General features: G+C 39.3%; 1 protein-coding gene across 2 annotated transcripts in view; it reads right to left on the reverse strand.

Annotated features, from left to right (window-relative positions):
* LOC122539551 (ubiquitin-conjugating enzyme E2 D3) overlaps positions 1–26,008 on the reverse strand; it is a 38,555-nt gene continuing 12,547 nt past the window's right edge. The window contains exons 5-8 of one of the 2 annotated variants that reach the window (XM_043674531.1): positions 15,806–15,911; positions 10,982–11,075; positions 7,686–7,735; positions 1–1,392 (exon numbers count right to left, since the gene is read on the reverse strand). In XM_043674531.1, the coding sequence (XP_043530466.1) occupies positions 7,687–7,735; positions 10,982–11,075; positions 15,806–15,911 (249 nt within the window). In that variant the 3' untranslated portion in view covers positions 1–1,392; position 7,686. The remainder of the gene's footprint in view (positions 1,393–7,685; positions 7,736–10,981; positions 11,076–15,805; positions 15,912–26,008) is intronic. The other variant, XM_043674532.1, reaches the window with a different exon arrangement.

Consider the following 26,008-nt stretch of genomic DNA (forward strand, 5'->3'; position numbering starts at 1 on the left):
GTAAGTAATCCTCCTTTATCCAATGAAAATGAGACTTCAGACTATAAAAACTCAAATGCCAAGTGGTAGGTGGGTGGGGAAGACTGTAGGGAAGTTTGAATTTCAGGTTCCAGCTCCTTACTTCCATTAACCAAGTCATCATTCAGCAGATAAGAGTTAGTCTCTCAAGAAAGGGCAGCATACTATTGAAACTAGAGATAATCCCATAATGTAGTTTTGAATAGCTATATAAAAACATTATTCTTAGCAGCACGTGCGACATATCATTTAAACAGTACACACTGCAATCATGTAAGCATACATCTGCCCATTAGTTTCTAACTACTTTTTTTGGCAAAGGTAAAAATCAATGTTACCACACATTAAGCATGACCTTAATCTAGAACAAGAGCCATAATACAGGATTAAGGAATTTCACACCACTAGTTGGAATTGCTTGGCAAAATATTTCAAATTGCAACCTTACAATCAGTGAGGCTCCACTCCATGTTTACAAATCTCAAATGCTCCACACTAAAGATACACAAGCTAAGAAAGCAAGTTGTACTGCATTCATTCAGGCTGCTCAAAAATTGGTTTATGCAACTTTATTAAAAAGAAAAACCGAATGAATATGAGCTATTAGTTGATCAGTCAACCAAAAGATTTGAATCATAATTCAGTGCCATATAAGTGTGTTCTGGATAACAGATTAACTAATAGCTGTAATTTTGTTTTTAAAAGCAGTACTATAAATGAAATTTACAAAAATGATCTGAGCTAATCCATTTGGTAAGGTAGAGAGACAGTAACTTCCATTTTCATTCTGCGCAAAACCAACAAAAACCTCAAGTCATTCCTTTTATTAACATGCATAAAATACAGCCAATATTTTAATTAATGCTGACACTATGACATCCTGTACCAATCCACCATTGATAACAAAGTTATGAGCATAAAGTAAATAGGTAATTTTATCTGGGGAAAATGAAAAATGTTTTCTGACGAAGCAGCAATCCTTTAAGAGTGGAGTTTAATTGCTGACTTGTTCAATTTCAGATTAAAAATCACCACTGTTACAGCAATGAGGAATGCTTTTAGTCTCATAACCAAGTTATTGTGAAAGTATTGGCCACTTAACACATGCTCCATTTATAAGGGAGGTCAGAGTTTCAGATGAATGATGAAACTACATTAAAAATTCAGAGTGCTGGTCTTGTCGAAGCAGAAGTACTAAATTGCCTTCAAGAGCATGTGGATGGGGGATGAAAGATGTGATCTTATAAGGGGCAGCCAAATAGAAAACCAAAAATCAGTAATTTAAAGTTTATTCCAGCTATAACGTAAGATATTTGAATTCCAAGGTATCACATTGCATATTTCTGAGTCCATTCCCGGGCTAGTTTGTTATACCTGCAAATGGAGGAAGAAAAAAAGATGTTAAACTCCTATGCAATAAATTTGCAGTACACACTAAACCTTTGCTGGTTTTAGATGTAGACTCAAGCATATTGATCAAAATAACAAATTTAATCTTCAATGTTAAGCACAATTGAGCAGAGATTCAATGGTCAGCCATGTAGACACTTGGAAGCAGAAGATTAGGGTCAGTCAAAATACATTATTTTCCCTCCACTATAGGTTACACTTCTGACAGAATGAGAAAAGAGGGATGTGATAGTACCATGTCTGCACCCCACCTATCCCAACATGGGTTTAGTGGGAGCCTAGAATTGCAAACTGAGAAGTTAATTACACTTTAGTACGACAGATATCAAAGCCATTTACAAACAGAAGCGACAAAGCTGCACTTTAGCCAGCAGCTCACTCTGCACCTCATGCTTCAAATCAGATGATTATGTAAGGCTATCCAGAAACTAATTTCTCTTAATCAAAACACAAAAATTGCTCCATTGCTAATCTTTCTCTAGCAAGATTACATTTTCAAGCTCCCATTTCTCCCTTACTTAATTCAATAAAATTTACCCCGTTTAATTCCAACATGGTTTTCAAAATAAATACAAAAAAGGCCATACAATTCTCCATCTCTGGATATCTGTCTCCATTTTTAGAACTAAGATATTGTAGTTCTTGAAATTTCAGTGTTCCCTAAAGTATAAAATGTAGAACCCTCTGCGCATTTCTCCTAATAGTGAAGTCAAGATATTGCTGCAATTTTTTCATACACATGCATCCATTTGGAAACTATGCATCTCTGAATCTGCAGACCCAGCTATACCTAAAATGTTATTTCACTGGTACTTTGAAGTCTGTGATTGTACCCTGTATATGATAATCACCCTTTAGTCATGTGACTAAACTGTAACTTCACGTAAATGCAACATTTCCTCTCAGGAAAAGGAACAAGCATACAAGTTACAATATTGCCATCTTGTTGCCAAAACCATAAAACTTTAATATTAAATTATCCTCACAAGCACTGGAATATTATGGAGCAAAATTAGATATAAGGAGATATTGGGCCAGATGATTTGAAAACCTTGGTCAAATAAGTAGGTTTTAAGAAAGCAAGAATGGTAGAAAGTTAGTCAGTGCAGAGAGAGGGATTCCAGAGCTGAAGGCTAAGATTTAATTTCAGCATGCTCAAATGGCCTTAGTTAAGCACATCTGGAGGGCTAGGAGAAAGTGAGGACTGCAGATGCTGGAGGTCAGGAGTAGAGATTGTGGTGCTTTTCCAGCAAAGTTGATCAGGAGCACAAGGGTGATAAAGGAACAGAAATTAATTTGAGGGCATAATTTCAATCACCTCAAATTTACAAAGGGTAGATGTGAGATATCTTCCAGAAGAGCCTGAGAATAGTCAAGTCTAGAGCTAGGGAAGTTCACAGCAATAATGCAAATATGACCATGGGCCAAATATGACAGCAAGGCTTCAACAGACTGGTTTAGTCTCCAATTGTTATGAGGAATAAGAATTTGTAACAAATGAACAGAAAGCAACAGCTTTGGTCTCCCCAAGTGTTGGAAATTTCTCATCTATTACCAGATATTAATAAATTATCAAACTCCTTATCAAACTGTGAAGGAGTAGAATAAGCTGGTGGTGCAAAGTCAGATGTCAGTTCATAAAAATCTTTTTGCTTCAGGTTCAGGATATAGGAACTGAGGACACTGTTGTTAGGTTTGTAGATGACACAAAGATAGGTTGAAAAAGCAAGAAGCTACAGAAAGACTGACAGGTTAGGAGAGTGGGCAAAGTAGTGGCATTTGGAATATAATGTGGCAAAGTAATTCAGTAGGTAGAAGACAGGCATACATTATTTTCTAAATAGGGAAAGGCTTCATAAATCTGAAGCATAAAGGGACTTGAGAGTCCTAGTTCAGGATTCTCTTCAGGTTAATATACAGGCTCAGTTGGCATTTAGAAAGGCAAATGCAATGTTGACATTCACTGAGAAGTTAAAAAATAAGAGCAGCATTGTATTGCTGAGACTGTATATGGCTCTGGTAAAATTGCATTTGGAATATTGTGAGCAATTTAGGCCTCTTCTTCTTAGGAAGGATATGCTGGCCTTAGAGTGGGTCGAGAGGTGGTACAAGAATAATCCTGGAGATGAAGGGTCTGTCATATGAGGAGCAGGTGACGACTTTGGGTCTGTATTCAGAGTTTATAAGGATGTGGGGGGGAGATCGCATTGAAGGTTATGCAATGCTAAAAGGCCTCGTAAGAGAAACTAGGACCCGAGGGCACAGACTCAGACTGAAGAAACAGAGATGAGGAGGAATTCCTTCAGTGGTTAATTTGTGGAACTCATTGGCACAGAGGGATGTCAAATTATTTAAGACAGAGGTTGATAGGTTCTTGATTGGTAAATGGATCAAGGGTTACAGGGAGAAAGCAAGAGAATGGAGTTGAGAAACATATCAGCCACGACCAAATGATGGAGCAGACTTGATGGGCTGAATAGCCTAATTCTACTCCAAGACTTTGTGATCTGATGTCTCTGAAGTGCAAACAAGCTTTAAATAGGTCAGGGTCAAGGGTTGATCCTTAGAAACGCTAGAAGCAATTGTGTAGCAGCAGGAATAGTAGGCAATTCTCCAACCAATATTAGGTAAGAACGGAACAGGAGGCAGAATTGCCAAGATGTCGGATGACCATGGTGAGGATTTGGAGAGTGGAGATGTAGGTTGCACACAGATGGAGAAAGAATAAGCCGATAGCTGCAAATTTAGATATTTTCTAATCAACCTGATCAGAAATGTTATGATTCATCAGGAGCAGATGGGGCTTGAACCCTGACCTCTTGGGGGAGAGGTAGAGACACCACTACTGTGCCAAAACAGCCCTCTTATAACTGCAGGCTTACACAGAATTATTGAACCTTGGGAAGGTTTACACTAATTCAGCATGGGAAAAAGAACCTGAATTACAGCTCCAGTGTACAGGTGGTTGAGAGTAGTGAGGTCATAAATAAGGTTTCAAGGTCACATGAGTATACCGGCAGGCAGTGTCCACTTCAACACTAGGAGCATCTGGAATAAGGTGGGTGAACTTGCAGCATGGGTCGGTACCTGGGATTTCGATGCTGTGGCCATTTCAGAGGCATGGATACAGCAGGGACGGAAAGGTTGTTCCGGGTTTGGGACTTAGATGTTTCAAGGAAGGTGGTAAAAGAGGGGGACGTGTGGCATTGTTAGTCAAGGACAGTATTACGGTGGCAGAAAGGATGTTTGATGAGGACTCATCTACTCAGGTAAGGAGAGGTCACCCTGTTGGGAGTTTTCTGTAGGCCTCTGAAAATTTCCAGAGGTGTAGAGGAAAGGATTGCAAAGATGATTCTGGATAAGAGCGAAAGTAACAGGATAGCTGTTATGGGGGACTTTAACTTTTAAAAATATTGACTGAAAACACTATTGTTCAAGTACTTTAGATGGGTCCGCTTTTGTCCAATATATGCAGGAGGGTTTCCTGACACAGTATGTAGATAGGCGAAAGTGAGGACTGCAAATACTGGAGATTAGAGTCGCGCGTGGAGTGCTAGAAAAGCAGAGTCAGGCAGCAGCCAAGGAGAGTTGACGTTTTGGGCAAAAAGTCTTTCATCGGGATGAAGAGCTTTTGCCTGAAACGTTGACTCTCCTGCGCCTAGGATGCTGCCTGACCTCCTGTGACTTTCCAGCACCACACACTCGACAGTATGTAGACAGACCAACAAGTAGTGAGGCCATATTGGATTTGGTAATGGGTAATGAACTTGGTCAGGTATTAGATTTGGAGGTAGGTAAGCACTTTGGTGCTAGTGCCCACAATTCAGTTATGTTTACTTTAATGATGGAATGGGATAAGTATATACCGCAGGGCAAGAGTTATATCTGGGGGGGAAAGACAATTATGATGGCATTAGGCAAGATTTGGGATGCATAGGATGGGGAAGGAAACCACAGAGGATGGGCACAATTGTAATGTGGAGCTTGTTCAAGGAACAACTACTGTTTCTCCTTGATAAGTATGCACCTGTCAGGCAGGGTGGAAGTTGTCAAGCAAGGGAACCGTGGTTTACGAAAGAAGTTGAATGTCTTGTCAAGAGATTAATGTAAAGGTGAGGTGTGAAGGCTCAGTTAGGGCACTTGAGAGTTACAAATTAGCCAGGAAGGACCGAAAGAGAGAATTAAGAGGAGCCAGGAGGGGACATGAGAAATCTTTGGCAGATAGAATCAAGGAAAACCCTTAAGCTTTCTATAGGTGTATCATTAAAAAAGTGACTAGAGTAAGATTAGGGCCGGTCAATGACAGAAGTGAGAAGTTGTGGAGGGAAGGTCTTATGAGGAAAGGCTGAAGGATTTGAGGCTGTTTTCATTAGACAGAAGGTTGAGAGGCGACTGAGTAGATTTATGCAAGATAATCAAAGGGTTAGATAGGGTGGACTGTGACAGCCTTTTTCCTTGGATGGTGATGGCTAGCACAAGGAGACAGTTTTAAATTGAGGGGCGTTAGATTTAGGACAGTTGTCAGAGGTAGTTTCTTTACTCAGAGGAGTAAGGGCGTGAAATGCCCTGCCTGCAACAGGAGTAGACTCGCCACTTAAGGGCACTTAAATGGTCATTGGGTAAACATATGGATGAAAATGGAATCGTGTAGAATAGATGGGCTTCAGATTGGTTTTACAGGTTGGTGCAACATTGAGGGCTGAAGGGCCTGTACTGTGCTGTAATGTTCTATGTTTGTACACTTGCTGTGCGTTGTGCACAAAACTAATATTTTTAAGCAATTCAAGCCCACTGAGGAAGTTTAGTATCCTGACATTAAGATATATTAGGAAAACCATTATAATTTTAAGTTACAGTATACTTCAGGGGCAATTAAAATCTAGCATCCATTCCACTCAATTCTATACTTTGCACAATACTGGAAAAAGTGCACCTGCGTTTCATGAATATCCTAAAGCAGCAGCAGATATCGTATAGTAGTACGAAAGATTACGGGGGAGGAATTAAGTACTGAGAAGTACAATTAAACACATTAATGGAATTAAAAGGCACATAAGTCTCCTGGCTTTGTTCGTTTGCTTGCATCCTAGGATCCTAAAAGAGGGGCCTACAGTGGATGTATTGGTTGTAATTTTTCAAAAGATTTATTTGCTGGAGAAGTACCAGAGGATTGGAAAACTGCTAACATGATACCACTATTCAAAAAGAGAGGGGCAAGAAGATGATAACCATAGGGTACTTAGTCTAACATCTATTGGAACAGTATTGAAATCAATTGTGAAGGAAATAACAGCAGAATATTTGGTCAGCACGGCTTCATAAAAGGGAAATAGTGTCTAAGAGTTTTTTTTAAAAAAACCCAAACTGTCAAGCATTGCTTAATCTTAAATATCTTAGTGGATTGATCATCTTGAAGGGTGATCTTCAATTATGGATTCCAGGGATCTTCTCATAACTAGTGACTTGATTGGCCTGTTTATCTCGATCTGATTTTTTAACCATCTCTTAATTTAGATTAGAGAATAAGGTTAGCCAATACTAGTCCACGTGTCACATTCTTAATTATCCAACAAGTAACTTGCACTATATTTCCACAGTACTAATGATGCAAAACAATATGCATTGGCAAAAACACCAGTGCTACAGAGGCTGTATCAGTAACCTTAAAGCTGAACTTGGGTGCTTTTGATAGTGAGAACTTAAAACCAGCTATTAAAATATCCAGTTGTATTCACTGGTGGTTTAGAAATACAAGACCCCAGTACTTTTGCACTCTAGCACTAGTGTGAAAGAGTATCAAAGTTATACACCACAGAAAGAGACCCTTTGGTCCAACTCACCCATGCCAACTAGATATTCTAAATTAATCTAGTCCCATTTCCAGCAGTGCCTAAAGCATCAAGCACTTTTGAATTTATTCACTTGTGGGACATGGGCATGGGTCTGGGTCAGCATTCATTGCCCATACCTAGTTGCTCGAGAATGTGTTGGTGAGCTGTATTCTTGAACTTTTGTAGTCCATGTACTCCAGCAAAACCTCCAAAGCATCTTAATACTTAACAAGCAATCATTTGATTATGCACCAATTGAGAAAAGGTTGGTCAATTCCTGCTTCTCTTTCCACTTGCCAAACAAAAATTTAGCCTGCTGAGTTAGTTCATACTTGATCACCCCATAAAACAGCATGCAGAAATATTTAGTGTAAGAGAATCTTGCCGTGCACGCACATCAGACTTCAGAATTTGCAAATACCTTACCCTAGAGCACAGCATACTTTTCTGTCCACTCCCTTGCTAGTCTGTTATATCTATTAAGGTTAACAAGCACAAATGTCAGACCTACAAATTACAAGGTTTGAGAACCATAGATTTTTCTCCAATTCATTCACATGGGAATATGGATAGCTTCAACATAATCAGCAACTGCCTTACAACTTAAACATGCTTTCAACAACTAGGGCAATATAACAGTATCACACTGCTTTAAGAATTGGTCTGAAATACTACTTCTCCACAGATACTGCCATACTTGCCAAATGCTTTATTTATATTTTGTTTTATTTCATTTCCAGCATCCATGATATTCAAATTCTGCTTCCATATAGAACAGTGAATAAAGGGGTACACTAATGACATTCCTGATGAACAGCTTATGCCTGAAATGTCGACTCTCCTACTCCTCGGATATTGCCTGACCGGCTGTCATTCCAACATCACACTTTTTGACTCTGATCTCCAAAATCTGCAGTCCTCACTTTCTCATTATTTTGCAAGCCAACTTGTTGAACAGGATAGGCAAATCAAGACACACTTCTAGTGGAGGGTACTGATTACAAAGAGATAACCAAATCCTCTTCTACTCTTCCCAACTTCAAATTTGATCTCCTTTCCCTTGAAGACTGGCAAAAATCAGGTATGTGATCTTAAAATGCTACAAACAAATCATTACATATTCAGCAGTAAACCAAGCAACAGTATCCTAAGTTATATAACTGTCAAGTAATCAAGCATCCTGGACTAATGATCAGAAATAAGAGTTCAACTCCCACTGAAGGAACTGGGAACCCTAAATCTGAAAAAGTTTGTATAGTGATCAAAGCACTACCAGAATAAAAATACACATTTCACTCATGTCCTTTACGAAGTGAAACCGATTATATTTAAATATGACCTAAACGTAACGCTAGCAATTTGATTGGCCCTTGATTTTAACAGTGTCATGCTTAAAAATATAAAAATAATGATTTTTTGGATTATCACATTAAATCTGTAATAATGGCCACAAGTAGGGTCAAAAAGTTTGAATTAACATCAATAAAATCTAACCAACATTTAAAATAGAAGACAGAGGGTGCTGGAAAAATTTAGGTCGGGTTGCACTCAGATTGAGAAAAATAGTTAATGTTTCAAGTCCCATGACACCATTTCTTCAGAATTGGTTCTAAAGAAGAGTCATGAGACTTTACATGTTAAGTGTTTCACTCTCCATGGGTGTTGCCAGATTTGCTGGGTTTCTCCAGCACTTTTTTATATCAGATTTCCTGTACCCATAAGTTTTGCATTTACTTAACAGACTTAAAATTTTAAAGAATTTGACAAGATATCTACTCCAGTATTACCCACCATCCAGTTGACACCACCAGAAACCACAGCATCCATTATCTAAGAACACTAACTAGACTCCATGTAGACAATCACTGGTCATCCTGGGTTACCACCTGTCTTTAGGTAAATCTAAAGCACAGCACCAAAAGGATTCAATATGTCGATTCCAGTTAATATCGATGTCAGACACTATCAATTAGTATTAGCTCAGGCTTGTCTAACCCCTTCCTATTTTGTACCAATATCCAAATAAATGCCTGCATTAAAGTGCTGACTAACATCTGGACATTAAAATGGTAAAGGGTGGTCCTTGAAAGCACATTTTTTTTGCACTTGCTACTGGAGCATGTCATACAGTTTGGGAAGTTTTGGACAGCAGATAACATTAAAGCAATGAGGCTAATAGAACCTGTTCCCAATAGGAATACCTTGAAGCAAGTTGGTGAGCGAATTGATCCTCCTTACAATTCCATATCAATTTCATAAATCAAATGTGTTAAAATAGCAATCCTGACTTTGTTCAATTTCAGAGCTGAAAATGTGTTGCTGGAAAAGCGCAGGTCAGGCAGCATCCAAGGAACAGGAGAATTGACGTTTTGGGCATAAGCCCTTCTTCTGAAGGGCTTATGTGCTTTCTTCTGAAGAAGGGCTTATGTCCAAAACATCGATTCTCCTGTTCCTTGGATGCTGCCTGACCTGCTGCGCTTTTCCAGCAACACATTTTCAGCTCTGATCTCCAGCATCTGCAGCCCTCACTTTCTCTCAAAGATTTTGTTCAATTTCAGCAAAACATCAGATTCCCAGAATATCCAGTTCTAGCAAATGTACAAGCTAGCTTCTTCAGGACCTTCTGAGGCAGTTCTTGCTTTCAATAAAGACTCACCTTCAGAGAAAACTGTCATGGGCTTTGTGAATCTTACTTCACAGTTTTGGATGAGCAAATCAGTCAGGTGACTTCCATGACCTATTTCGATTCTTCTTGGAATTTTAAAATGAATAAACTCTCAAAACCTATAACATCACAACTAGTATCTCTTCTACAGCATTCTCAAAATCAGACCATGCATCCTCTTTTTCAGTCCTTTGACCATTGCAGCAGTCTCTACTTCGAAATTCATGCAGAATATTAATGCACTGATGGTTAGTTGAGCACCAAGACTTTCAAAGTCTTTGGATTTGGTTTAGTTTAGACAACATCACAAGGTTTGGAAGCCTTTCCTAGTATAACAACCGATAATCATAAACAGAACTTTACACTGCTTATCTGAGTACTATAAATGGTATACAACTAGCACAGAGCATTGCCAGTCTTCAATATTCCAGGCAGCAAGGTCTTTTGAAGATAGCTGCAGAGTGGCATTGGTAGTCTTCAACAACTGCCTACCAGTACTTGTAGACACACCAAAAGACCTCAAATATATTTTGACCAACCTTGACGTACAGCGTAGAGCCACAAAAATGCCCAAATTGGTTAAGAGGGTGAGCATTTAGAAAAGGTTGCACAATTAACAGAGATCGCACTTTAACAACGATCACTTAAATAGGTTAACTGGAAATGGCTGCAATCAGAACATACCACATGAACAGTTTAGGAACCCTAATCTAGGAATTGTTACTTGGCACACTGACAGTTAAATAAAACTTAGAAAACTTTTATTGCACTTTAGATCTTAAGTAGACTGTTGAGAACATACTTTTCTCTCATTTTAATTTGAGATCATGCAGACATAACAGTAATCCACAACAGCTTTCAGCATGAAAGTGATGACTGATAGCAATGAAGGAGCTAGTATTCCTGAAGAATACATTAAGTGCATTAAAATATTTTACTATTCCAAAAATGGGTATTCCATACCAATTTGGGATTGCAAATAAATATTGAAAAACTGCACATTTAAAATGCTAAATCAAAGTTTGACACTGAAAATGCAACTTGCAAGAATACTCACTTTTCCCTATCTGTTTTGTATATACGTGCAATCTCTGGCACTAGCGGGTCCTCAGGATTTGGATCACATAACAGTGAACAAATGGACAATAGTACTGCAAAATAAATATCAGCAATTCAAGTTTTTTTTTCTATAAACGTTCACCCTTCTGAAACACACAGTTACTTTACTCTAGTTTGAAGTCACCTGCCTCTAAATGAGACAAGACACATAACAACTTTGAATATTCTCAGTCTTCAGTTTGTCAAAGGTTAACATTTACCACATCGGTATTTGGAGAAATTATACTTGGAAAAATTAGAAAACTGAAATTTGAATTAATACTACTCAACATTCTTTTGAAGGTTTTTGCTTTCAAAGTAATAAAACACATGAAATTATGATACCACAGATTTCACTAGTAAGCATTCACCATGTGCAATTACTCAATTACAAACTGTCCTAAAAGGATAAATTCTACTGTCCATGTACTGGATATGATTTTCCTAAAGCTTCTTTTGCGATAAAATTGCAACTTGAAATTATTTGTGCCAAGATGCTTATAGCCATGACAGTTCACAGCCCAATACAACTTTGCACCAGGTTCCACCAAAACACGGGTCTGAATGAATCATCTACATATTATACATCTCATGTCTTCTTTAGCTTCACACCTTTTTGCATTTCTATATTTGAGATACCATAAGTAGTTCTAAAATGTAAAGTATCAGGTGACCACTTAACTTTGCACAAATCTAATTAAAACTCAAGAAGTACCCAATGCAACGTGGTTATCCCTTCAACTGCCTATCATGAAATTAATCTTTTGGTTGTAAACTGGAATGTGCTTTCACCAGAGTTCGGATCTTTAGCTTGTTTTAGAATTGTGAAAATACGAGGAGCCATGAAGTGACAAACAAGATTAAAGAAAATCTCAAGGCTTTTCATAAGTCTTTAAGGAGCAAGAGGTTAGCTAGGGAAAGGGTTGGTCCACTCAAGGATAAAGGTGAGAATTTATGCATGGAGCCAATGAAAGTGGGTGAGGTCCTTAGATACTTTGCATTGGTATTCACAAAGGAAGAGCACTTGGTAAATGGTGAGTCCAGAGAGGGGTATCTTGATATTCTAAGGAATGTTGGTATATAAAAAGTTGTTGGTGTTTTGAAAATCACTACTGTAAACAAGTCCCCAAGATCTGACGGGATCAATCCCAGAATATTGATGGAGGGGAGGAAGGAAATTGCTAGGGCCTAGTAAGACATCTTTGCACCCTCTTCAGTCACAGGTGAAGTCGCAGAGGACTAGAGACTAGCTAATGTTATTTCTTTGTTTAATGATTTGGAAGATAACGTAGTGGTTTGATTAGTAAGTTCATAGAAAACAGAAGTTGGGGGAGCTGTGGATACGGAGGAGGATTGCCAGAGTATACAGCAGGATATAGACAGCCTGGAAAGTTGCGCAGAGAAGTGGCAGATGAAATTTAATCTGGGCAAATATAATAGCAATGTTTAAGAGGCAGCCTGACAGATATGAAAAGCAGGGAATAGAGGGATATGGATAGTGTCGAGTCAAAAGGTTTCCTTTATTTAGAAAAGCATAACGAGTCAGTGCAGGCTTGTTGGGGTGAAGTGTCTGCTCCTGTGCTGTACTATTCTTTGTTCCAATTATAATCCTTATGCCATGCTACTTCATGTAGTATGTCAAAATCCTTTTAGTCTTTGTGATGTCCTCACAGCTTATCTTCCAACTTAACTTTGTACTATCAGCAACTGAAGATGCATACGTAATGCTAGATCTTTATTGTTATAAATTGTAAGTAAAAATCTATATACTATTCCTTGCAGTGCACCCTCTAGTTAGTAGTCTTCCTTTGTTTTGTTCATTAATCAATTTTTAATTCATGTTCATACATTACCTGTCCCACGAGCACTACATAATAATCTCATGTTTCATAATATGAAATGATTTTTTTGAAAATCCAAATGCACCATATCCTCTGGTTTCAGCATTACACATTGACAGAACACCACAATGTTTAAACCATTACTGTTGGAACATCTTTCATGTACTGCTCATTGCAATGTGCAGGTTAAACTGTCTAAATGGGAAGGTGGTTTTAGTGTTCAAAAAGTAAATAATTGTGATACAGTGCATGTTTGAGGGAGCTGGGTATTGTTTAAGGGCAGCTGGATTATTAGTTTTAGATAATGTTTACTTAGAATGGAGGAAAATTAAAATCCAAAGGTTGAATCAAGGATTTGAAAAGCACAGGTGAGACTGAACCTAGAGGACAGGTTAAGCAGATTGGGCCTGTACTCATTGAAGTACTGGAACAAAGGTACAGGAGTAGACCATTTGGTTCATGCTCTGGAGTTTAGGGGAGAGATAATCTCTCTCTAGATTTGGAGGCTTGACAGAGGTGAGAGGAAGCTTCATCTTGAGGAGAAAACTGAGCTATTGAACACAATTTCAAAATCAAAATCAGGACTCTCCTAGTTGATATGGAGATGAAGAAATTCCTGGGAGTGTTTAGAATTCTCTTCCCCCCAAGTGAACAGGTGGTGGTTGGGAGATTTAATATAACCAAGACTGTGTTATTGACAAGGGCTTTTTGACACAGGAATTTTTTTTTCTCTAAAGGGATGCAAAGGCACAGGAAGGAAAGTGACAGTTACTCAGATCAACCATGGTCTTAATGAATGACATAAGTTGAAGGGTTAAATGGTCCATTCCCATTTCTTACATTGTGTTTTTATGACAGGTTGAAAATAAAAATTGCTTCCTGTCCCTAGGCCCTGAAAATTGTTCAAAACACACTTGTTCATTCAAGATCAAAATGTGTCTGTAGTTAGTTGCAAGTGGAGAGATATGTCTGCAATCTCATTATTTTTACAGTATGGTGAGCCATTAGTTATCAGCTTCACCTCAAATTTTGGTGTGTCAATTATCAGGTGCATCATGGCTGCGAAGGAGGGGAAGACAGACTAGAAATAGGGAAGCACCGAAGAAGTTTAATATGGTCAAAAGGAGATGAAAGGAGTAAGACTTAGTGTCTTCAAGTACCGTTGAACACACTAAAATGGAGGCACAACAGATGGAGCTATTTGTTAGTTCTTGGATCATTTAAACACTGGGGCCAAGTAAATGTTATAATGTGTGTATGCTTGTCCCTTTATGACAAGGTGCAACTTTTGCAGAATCCTGCCACAGGTTGCGATGCAGATCTGAGCCCTGATTTTACTTAATCAACAAAATCAATTTAAGTGTTTGTGACATATTAAAGTGACAAGTTGAGAACTAACAAAGTAGAATATCCTAATTTTGAGGATCATCATTTTAAGAATGTCAAACTTAACTGTAAGTGCACCTAACTTATGAGTTATTCAGTTGTGCTTGTTTGTTTAGACTTACTTGGTTGTGGTTGCTGAAGCTGAAAAAGATAGTGGAAGTCAAGGCTACCAGTCAAATTAGAAGAATGACCTAGTCAGCTGAAATAAAACAAATGTGCCTATACATTTGCCTAGGTTGGAATAAATTTGTTTATGATTAGGTGCAATAGATCGGTGATCTGCTAAAGAATTGTGCAACGCCATACAATTAGACTAGGTATAAGGAAAGATTTATTGTAATTAAAGTAAGAACCTTTGTAAAATATTCCATAGTCCTTTACAAAAGTCTCTAACATTCAATTAATATTTCTAGAAACTGTCTCTGAAGAAAAATAATTTAAACTAGATACAAAAGAGACCAAATTAATTTGTTCCTATAAACTGGTTGCAGGTAATGAGTGGAAGTTTCATCTCAACCATTTACTAACTTTTACGAACTTGATTTATAACCATTAGCCATTTTATTTGGCTCAGTTTAGGGATAACTGAAAGTAGCTGAAAAGTCACTCATTATTTCACCATAACAAAGTTTTTACCCAGCTTGTTGCAATTTTAAAAATTATGGGGAAAGGAGGTTGATAAAGGTGTTCCCAAAATTAAACGGTTTAATAAAATTTAGCAATTAAAAAGCAACATTTAAAGTTTTAAACGTTGAAGGAAAGTTGACCAGAAACTGCAAGGCAAACTACCCACCAGAAAAACAAATCCAGATAGCAAAATAAAATTAGGACAAAATATTAAAGTTACCATTTTAACTGGTTATATTCACTGAACCCAGAGTTAGGGAAATATATTTTCACCATTAACAAACAATCCGTTTTGGTTCAGCACAGCCAAGAAAGGGTCCCTTCAACTTTGACAGGGCACACATTGGCACAGGTGAAAGGCTACTGCAAGTTTTAGAAGCCTTTCCCTTTTCCTGATCAGAAAGGATGGCTCAGCAGGCTGTAGTACAGGACTCCACAAACTCTTCCAAACAGGTTTTCAAGCAATTAAAGCCAATAAACTCAATTTATCTCATATCATAAAAGCCTTGCTTGGATGTTTTTCCAAGGTTATTTGACTTTTTGGAATCAACAGGTAACTTATAGACATGAAATAATTGACCTCATTCCTTGGTGAACCCTATTTAAACCAAAGTGTCCAAACAATTTGATATCTTCCAGCTTTGTTATTAACATAGTTCAGAAATATAGTTATGTTGTCCCAACACTTACATTTTCCAATGTGCATTTAAAAATACTGCCAATGCAGAAAAATGACCAAGAATCTGCTGCCAGCAATTCAAATAATTTCCTTCATTACCTGTTTACTTTCTTTTTACAACTAGAAATCAGCAGGCAAAGCTCAAAAACCTACAAACAATTGTTGCAGGACTCTTAGCACTTTTCCCAGAGAATTGCTACGCTATAGATTGTGTTCTTCAAAAAGTAACAAATAATTAGTTTCACTGTACCTTTAGAAATAGTTAAAGCAGGGGACCACTGTGATCTTAGAATATCAAGACAGATGCTGCCATTACTGTTAATATTTGGATGATAAATTCTTGTAGTAAACGCAACCTGCAAGAAAAAAAGCTTTATTCAACCTGCACCAGAGACAATAGCGCATTCACAAACTTTAGTCTGTTATTAATTTGATAGAAACAATTAATCAATGCCAAAACATTATGCAATCGTGAAAATTAAAAAGGCTCATGAATACTTGGTTGCCTCTTCATAAGTGAAGAGTTGCTGCAACCCATGATAAAAAGCACAATTCAGCAAGCTAAAAATGTTAGTCGTGAAATGGTAGATAAATCAGAAGAACTGAAAAAGGAGAAAAATCTGCAATTAACCCCAACTAAGAATGATCCTTGGTAGAGAAGTTAGAATAGTAACCTTAACTAGGAAACACTTAGCGCCTCCAGGTCTTAGCCCACTCAAAATTGTGCACAAATGGAATCAATATTCTGATGAAAAAGGACCCAAACAACATCATAGAGTCAAAGACACATACAGCATGGAAACAGACCCTTCGGTCCAACTCGTCCATGCCGACCAGATATCCCAACTTAATCCATTTGCCAGCACCTGGCCCACATCCCTCTAAACCCTTCTTATTCATATACCCATCCAAATGCCTTTTAAATGTTGCAATTGTACCAGCCTCCACCACTTCCTCTGGCAGCTCATTCCATACATGTACCACCCTCTGTGAAAAAGTTGCCCTTTAGGTCTCTTTTATATCTTTCCCCCTCACCCTAAACCTATGCCCTCTAATTCTGGACTCCCCCACCCCAAAAAAAAATCTTGTGTATTTACCCTATTCATGCCCCTCATGATTTTATAAACCTCTATAAGATCACCCCTCAGCCTCCGACTCTCCAGGGAAAATAGCCCCAGCCTTTCAGCCTCTCCCTATAGCCCAAATCCTCCAACCCTGGCAACATCCTTGAAAATCTTTTCTGAACCCTTTCAAGTTTCACAACATCCTTCCAATGGGAAGGAGACTAGAATTGCATACAATATTCCAACAGTGGCCTAACCAATGTCATGTACAGCCGCAACATGACCCCCCCCCCCCCAACTCCAATACTAAATGCTTTGACCAATAAAAGAAAAACACACCAAACGTCTTCTTCACTATCCATCTTCACTCCACTTTCAAGGAGCTAAGAACCTGCACTCCAAGGTCTCTTTGTGCAGCAGCACACCCGAGGACCTTACCATTAAACGTACAAGTCCTGCTAAGATTTGCCTTCCCAAAATGAAGCAACTCCCATTTATCTAAATTAAACTCCATCTGCCACTCCTCAGCCCATTGGATCAAGATCCTGTTGTACTCTGAGGTAACCTCCTTTGCTTAAGAGCAAGTTAGTTTATAGTGAAGCAGATATCTTCTCTAGATCCGTAGCAACTAGAAAATCCATATAAAGGACTCTACCCTTTAACTGTGATTTAGTTTGCAAAGTTTAGATTAAATTCTAGTTTCTAGTTGTCTATAATCCCTGAGCAATTTCAATTGTGTCCCCAAATATCAACTTGAAGTGACAGCATCTCTATCTCAGATATTTGTGGTTTCAAGTCCTACTTCAGAGGCTTGAACACAACACCAAGGAAGCTCAACACTGCCAAAGATTTGGTCTTTTGGATGCAACAGTAAACAAAGTGGAATTCAAGTTCAAACTTTATTTGTATAGAGTACATATTCAATTACAACAATCAGCCAATGAGTTCACTGTTTGTGGGTGACTGGCTACGGTCTGCCTACAGAAAACAGTAACAACACTTCTGAAATACTTTAATAGCTATGAGATTGTAAAGCGCTGAGTGAATGCAAGTTTATTCCATATTTTAAATAGAATGGAAATAGAGAAATCCATTGACACCTGTAGTCAGAAATCATAATTATTCTGATTCAAACAGAGGCCATTCATGCCTTCATGTCTACACAAACGAAACATTTGAACTTAGAAAAAATGTGCAAGGTTAAAGGGAAAAGGCTGAGATAGGTACTACTTAAATGGTCATCAAATGCTCTCCTGAAAGCCTCAATTAAACCTGCCTCCACATTTCCAGACAATTCAATTCAGATCCTAACTGCTTGTGGTGAAAAGTCTTCTCACTTCATCTTTGCTTCTTTTACAAAACACTTTCAAATTGTGCTCTTTTATTCTCAATGTCCTTGCGAGTGTTTCTGCCTACCTACTTTGTCCAGATCATGCAGTTTTGAAAACTTCTATTAAATCTCCTCAGATTTTTCCAAGGAAAACTGTCCCATCTCCAATCTTTCTTCCTAACCTAAGTGGTTCATCCTTGACACCATTCTCATAAAACTTTGGCACTCTCTCCAAGGTGAGAAAGTGTATAAGGTATGAGCAGGTAGGGAAAGAGTCAGGTTTTGGGTTGTGTGGGACAAAGGCTCAACTAACATGACTTGGATCAGATAAGAGCTTGCAGTAAACAATGAGGTGCTGGAGGCAAGGGAAGTGGGTTGAGAAGGTGAAAAAGCATTCCTTATGTAAAGCCATTTATTTCGAGGCCGTGCCCTGTAAGCGACTATTTCATCCATTAAGAATCTGCATTTCAAGAGAAGACCAATAACGCAGGTCTCTACTAACATGGATGATCGTTCTCTCTCCCTCTAGGGCCCGGAATAAAGATGATGGAAGTAAAGCCATACTGTGTCTGAGTTATTGCTTCAACTGATACGGGGATAGGGAAACAGGATGACAAAGGCATTCACATCTTTCCTATAGCGTCAGACTAGGAATTGCACTCTAGCTGTGGTCAGATTAGCATCCTATAAAAGTTCATCATAGACAACATATAAGAGCAGACAGGGAGGCTATTAACGAAGACTAGAATAGCATATATCGCAAGATATATATAAGATATAAGATATATATACGTGATGAACAGTAGGACCAAGGGAGCATTAAGGATTAGATTAACAACCTCAAATTCAGTCAGTGGTCTGGGACAGGAGGATGTGACTATGAGCAAGGCAGGCAGAGAAATCCAAAAGGTAGTGCTGAAGGAGCCTCAGTCTTGAGCTCATTTAACAGATTTGAGAATATTGATATGTGGAGGAGAATGAGGGCTGCAGGAAGAAAACCTGGGTGCGTGCGAGAGAGAGAATTGGGGTGTGCGCATGTGTGTAAATTGGGGTGTGCGCGTTTGGGGTGGAAGAGTTGAAAAGAAAAATAGTTGTTAGTTATAAGAATGGGTAATCAGAGGAATAAACACTCTTCTCTTGTGGCCAGGGTCACAATTCCCAAAGTCTGTGTTGACTATCTGTTACCCAGGTTCAGGACATCATATGTGTGCTGCAGAGGAACTTGGAGAGTAAGGGGAGAGATCCATTGTCATGGTTCATTTAAGTACCAAGTGGAAATAGATTATGTTGACAGAATATGAGCAGTTAGGGGCTAAATTATAAAGCAGAAGCAAAAAAGTAATAATCTCTGAAATATTATCTGAGCCATGAGGCAATTGGCACATGGTCAACAAGTTTAAAAAGGTAAGTGTGGCTCAAAAATTGGAATGGGAGAGAAAGGTTCAAATTCATGGGATACTGGCACCAGTACTGAGAAATGAAGGAGCTGTTCCAATGGAACAGAGTCCAGGTGAATCACATTATAAAGGCAGTAAATAAAGCTTCAAACTAAACAGTGGGGGCGTGGATTCAGTTGCATGGAAAATTATGGAATAAAGTGATGAGCAGACAACATTGAGAAGTAGGGCAGTCAATGCAGGACTAAGGAAGTTGTACTTAAATGCATACAATATACAAAAATGCAAATGGAGCTGGTTATAGAGATTGAAATTGCCAGGTATGATATTGTGGGTATCTCAGTCTTAGGAAGCAGGCAACCTGATCCTCTTGCAGCTAAGAAATGAAATTAAATCAATAGCAAGTAGTGATATAGAGTTGGAAAGTGCAGATCTGTCTGGGTAGAGATGAACTGCAAAGGAAATAAAGACCTTTTTTGGGAGATGTGTACAGGCCTCTTTGCTGTAGTTAGGATGTGGGAAAGAAAATAAATCAGGAGATAGAATAGGCACATGAGAAAGGCATTATTACAATAATCGGAGAACTTCAATATGTAGGTGGACTGGGTAATCCCGGTTGATAGCAGATCTTGAGGAAAATAATTTGCGTAATGTCTATGTGATGATTTTTTGGAGGAGCTTACATTTGAACACACTAGGGGACAGATAATTCAGCATGTGGTGATGTTTAATAAGACTGACTTCATTAGGGAGCTTAAAGTGAAGGATCCCCTACATAAATCGAGCTCACCCTATAGTTTGAGGGGGGAAAGCTGGAATTAGTTGTAAAATTACAGCTTGGTAAAGGAAAGATATGAGGGAGGAGCTGGTCAGAGTCAGAGAGAGGTACAGCATGGAAACAGACCCTTCGGTCCAACTTGTCCATACTGTTGCAATTGTACCAGCCTCCACCACTTCCTCTGGCAGCTCATTCCATACACATACCACCCTCTGTGTGAAAAAGTTGCCCCTTAGGTCTCTTTTTATATCTTTCCCCTCTCACCCTAAACCAATGCCCTCGAATTCTGGACTCCCCGACCCCAGGGAAAAGACTTGGGTTGGGATATCTGGTCAGCATGGACGAGTTGGATCATGCAATTCTGGTCTCCTTCCTATTGGAAAGATGTTTTGAAACCTGAAAGGGCTCAGAAAAGATTTACAAGGATGTTGCCAGGGTTGGACGATTAGAGCTATAGGAAGAGGCTGAACAGGCGGGGCTGTTTTCCCTGGAGCGTCAGAGGCTGAGGGGTGACCTAATAGAGGTTTACAAAATTATGAGGGGCATGGATAGGATAAATAGACAAAGTCTTTTCCCTGGGGTGGGGGAGTCCAGAACTAGAGAGCATAGGTTTAGTGTGAGGGGGGAAAGATATGAGAGAGACCTAAGGGTTGGACTGCCTGCAGATTGTGCATTTTGTTTCAGCAAAATTGAATGTATCTGCAAATACAAATTCACCCCATAGACTTGTGTGCATGCATGCATGCGAATCACAGAGATGTACAGCATGGAAACAGACCTTTCGGTCCAACCTGTCCACGCCGACCAGATATCTCAACCCAGTCTAGTCCCACCTACCAGCATCTCTCCAAACCCTTCCTATTCCTATACCTATCCAAATGTTTCATGGGGTATTTCAGGAGGCACAGCAGAAATTCATCCCAAGGAAGAAGAAACATACTGACATGCAAGGCAACCATGGCTGACAATGCAAGTCAGGGACAGCATAAAAGCAAAAAAAAGGAACATACAATGTGGTGAAGAGTATTGGGAAGCCAGAGGATTGGGAAGTCTTTAAAAAAAAAATCAGAAGATAATGAAGGCAATAAACAGGAGATGAAATAGGAGAGTAAGCTAGTAATATAAAATACAATTGCCACAGAATTTTTTAGATGTCTAAAAGGTTAGAGAGAAGTAGGAATAAATGTTTCCCAGCAATCTAATAAGGCTGGAGAATTAGTAATGAGGAACATAAATGAAAGGAACCAAATAGATATTTTGCAGTCTTCACTGTGGAAGATAGAACTTCTCGCGAATCAGAGGGCAGAGATGAGTATAGTGGAGATCACTAAGGAAGTGGTGCTGGGAAACAAATATCTGAAGGTGGATAAAACACCAGACCACATGGGCTACACCTCAAGTGTTCTGAAGGAGATAGCTGAAGAGATTGTAGAGGCAATGGCAGTGATCTTTCAGGAACCACTGGAGTTAGGGAGGGTCCCAGCAGACTGGAAAACAGCAATTGCAACACCCCCTTTAAGAAGAGGAGGCAGAAAACAGGAAACCAAAAGCAGTTAGGCAAAAGTGGTACTGAAGATGATGGACAAGATTAGAGTGGTGCTGGAAAAGCACAGTAGGTCAGGCAGCATCCGAGGAGCAGGAGAATCAACGTTTCAGGAAAAAGCCCTTCACCAGGAATGAATGGCTGAAGATTGCATTTGGAATATGGAGAGTAGTTTTGTGCCCCACAAATGGATAGACTAGGGTTTTCCTTGGAACAGTGGAGACTGAGGCAGGACACAACTGAGATGTATAAAATTATAAGTGGCATAGACAGGAAGGAACTTGTCCCCTTTGTGAAAGGGTTAATCTCAAAGAGGCATAAACTTAAGGTAACTGACAGGAATTTTACAGGTCTTAAGAGGAATGCTTTCTTCCTTTAGGGTGGTGAGAATCTGGAACACAATGAGGCAGAAACTCTCATATCATTTAAGCGGTATTTAGATGTGCACATTCCAAGACATGCAAGCCAAGAGCTGGAAAGTGGGATCAGAATAATAAGCTGCTTATTTTTGACTGGCAGACTTGAGTGTGCCTTTTTCTGTGCTGTGGACCTCTGACTGCACTCTTTATTAACAGTTCTCTACCTGTTCCACCACCTTACATGACTTTTACGTATACATTCACAGGTCTTGTGTTCCTTTATTTTGTTCATGGGTGAGGCATTGGTGTTGCTGGCTGGGCTCATTTGTAGTTGCCTTTTGAGATGGTAGTAGTGAGCTGGAGCTGGTTCCTTGAACTGCAGTCCAGGTGGAGTAGGTAGACCCACGATGTCACTAGGAAGCAAATTCCAAGATTTTCACTCAATCACATTCAAGGAATGATGTTTCATGTCCAAGTGACAATTTCGGGCGGCTTGAAGTGGAACTCGCAGGCTATCCTTGTGCTTGTGATTGAAGCAGTCATGGGCTGGAAAGATGCTGTAGAAGGATTATTGGCAAATTTCTGCAGTGCATCATATAGATTGTACACACTGTTGCTGCTGAGTGTCAGTGGAGATGGGTCCTGAATCTGAAATGTTAACCCTTTCCCCCCACAGATGCTACCAGACCTGCTCAGTTTTTCTAGTTGATTTATGATTTTGTTCTGATTTCCAACATCTGCAGTTCTGTTTAACTCACTGCCACATCTCTGAGCTACCATGATGCCAAGGGGTCAGAGTGATTTAGTAGTCATTTCAGAGATATCTTTGATATATGGTAATGTGGCTAGAGTTTCTGGGCACATTGTGTCTGCTTGTATGGGTTTGTTGTTTATGAATTGGTAGATTATGTTTATTGGGTATCTGTTCTTCTTGAATATGCTGTATAGGTATTTCTCTTCAAGAATGGGTACCCAAAAGACATAATCCACCGATTCCTAAACAAAAGCAAACAAGCAGAAAATGTTCCCAGAAACTCTAGCCACATTACCATAAAAAGACACCTCTGAAATGACTACCAGACTACTACGACCCCTTGGCATCATGGTAGCCCACAAACCTACTAACACAAACAGCGGCAGCTGAACCTAAAGGACTCTATACCAACAACCAGTAAAACGAATGTCATTTACAAAATACCATACAAGGACTGTAACAAACACTACATCGGAAAGACAGGCAGAAAACCGGGATACATGAACACCGACTTGCCACCAAAAGACATGATCCACTATCATTAGTATCCTTATATACAGACGAAGGAGGTCACCACTTTGACTGGGACAACACATCCATCCTGGGACAGGCTAAACAGAGACACGCATGGGAATTCCTAGATGCCAGGCATTCAAACCAGAACTCCATCAATAGACATGTCAATTTGGACCCCATTTACCAACCTGAGAAAAAGAACCAGAAGTATCTCACCCACCTTAAGAGACTAAGACACAAATAGAAAGCGGGACATAACACCCAGCACTTCACCAGAGGCTCACTGACTATGTTACAGTGACTATGTGCACAGTGACTAAAAGCCTGAAAACAAACCTTCCAGCTCAGTGAGCAAACTTACAACCTGAACTATTCCATTCTTCCAGTTCCTCCATCTCATCTGTTCTAACAATACAAGCATCGACAATGCAGCCTCCAAAGGGTCCAACTTCTTCCCCAACCAAAGATTTCCCCCCACCATGGTTGACAGTGGCCTCAGTTGCATCTGACCCATCTCCCTCATTTTGGCTCACATCCCCTCTCTTCCCTCCCACAACAGAAATAGGGCCCCCCTCTTCCTCACCCATCATCACACCAGCATCCATATTTAAAGGATAATTAGCCACTATTTCTGAAAGGGTCCCATTACCAAAAGAGGGAACTCCACTAAGCTTTCAACCTGAAAAACATTCGCTGCTCCCTACTGCTCAACCATCTTTTTGCCATGCTGCTACTGTCCCTTTAAGTCTGTTCCACCACATCAAACACCTTTTGAAATCCCACGTACAAAAGTTGCCCTCCAACTCAAAACTTCAGCCAATTCATTAGACACAGTTTTCCCTTAATAAATCCGTACTGTCTCTTCCAAATCACCTGATATTTTTGCATGACTACAAATTTTATCCCAATAAATTGATTCTGAGCTTCTCACCACCGATGTTAATAAACCAACCGGCATGTAATTCTTGGGGTGACCTTTTCTAAAAAAAAGTGTTTGCAATTCCCCAGCACCATCTTCATGTTCAGAGAAGATTGAAAGATTATTGAAATCGCCTCTGAAAAGTTTCACTTCCACTTTCTTGAACTCCTTGCTATGCATCTCACAGACTCAGTGTCTTCTCAACCTGAACTACTGACAGCTTATGCAATACCTGATCATCAATTTTAAACCCTTCCAGTGACAGAGTTTACACTAGGCAATATGTACCTGATTGAATAACACAAATGTGCAGTATTCATTTAATACCTCTGCCATGCCTCTTATGTGTTTAACTCCCTTTTCTGGTTACTAATCAGTCAAAAAAATCTTAAAACTGAGCAGAAGGCGGCCTCTTTAGGCTTGCACCAGTTCTATTACCTAGTGCAAATCCCCTGCCTTTTCCCCATAACTTTGAACACTAATTATGTTCAAATAATCACCCAATGCACTCAAATGTCTCAAATGAACCTGCCTCCACCACATTTCCAGACACTGCATTCCGGACCCTAACTATAAATTGAACAAGTTTTTCCACTCATCACTTTAAATCTATGCCATACACCTTTACAACCATTTTACTATTGATGCATTTACATAAACTTTGGAATTGCTTTTGATGTTAGCTGCCAGTCTTTTTGCTTCTTCACCTCCATCTGAACTTTCTATACTCAGGTTGGTTCTCAATTGTTTACTACCTGATTTCCTTTGGTAACTTAACTTCAATCTCATTTATAATGCAGGGAACTCTTACCCTTCCCTTTGGGAAACTACCTTGAGTATGTGCTATTACCAATAGCTTTTCTCCGCATCAAGTTTTAGTTCCAATTCCATTCTCTTCCCTCCCCCCGCCAACCGAGGTCAGTTCTTTGCTTGTCAATTGTCTTCCTAAACCTTAGGATACAATGATCACGGACCCCTAAATATTCCCCACTGTCACGTGATCTACTTGGCCCATCACATTTTCAAGGTCTAGCAATCTAGGAATGCTTGTCCTACTAAACTCTCCTACTACATAGAGTGGTAACTAACGTCTCCCACAACCACTATGACAACTCTGTAACTTTGTTGCAGATTTGTGCCTCACAATTCTTCTTAAGGGTTGAGACCTGGAGACGGCATCAAGCAATGTACTTAACACTCTTAAACTTAGCGCGTGACAACACGAATCTACTTTTGAACAGAATCTTCCTCCAATCTGTAATGTCCTACTTAAACAAAAACACCACCTCCTTGTTGGCTTTCTTCCAAGCAAAAATCTCAACCAACAATATTTAACATATAGAACACCCACTTTCCCAAAAGCTGGGTCTCCATTCTCACCACATCATCATAATCTTACATGGCGATCTGTACCTGCAAAAACAAGCACGTTCATCTATGCACACTATAAATGATTGAGAATTTGATACATTCTGCCTTATTCTATTCAACCTATTAGCATATTTTTCTCAACTTTAGCATTCTCATGGTGCATCATGGTGTTACTTTCCAATATTCTCTCCTGGTTCCCCACACTCTGCTAAGTTAATTTAAATCCTCCTAGTTCCTCCAACCAGAAAAAAAAGCTTAAAAATGATCGCCTCACAGTGGGTCACTTGCTGATTTTTCAATCGTGTGGTAACGTTTATTAATGAAGTCAGAAAGGTTCCATAATTAACCTATTGGATGAAAGATAAAATTCACTAACATTAAGCCACACACATTGGTATGATTTTTACTAGTCAGCTGATCCC

This window comes from Chiloscyllium plagiosum, chromosome 32 (assembly GCF_004010195.1).
Source record: "Chiloscyllium plagiosum isolate BGI_BamShark_2017 chromosome 32, ASM401019v2, whole genome shotgun sequence".
In the NCBI taxonomy this organism is placed as follows: domain Eukaryota; kingdom Metazoa; phylum Chordata; class Chondrichthyes; order Orectolobiformes; family Hemiscylliidae; genus Chiloscyllium; species Chiloscyllium plagiosum.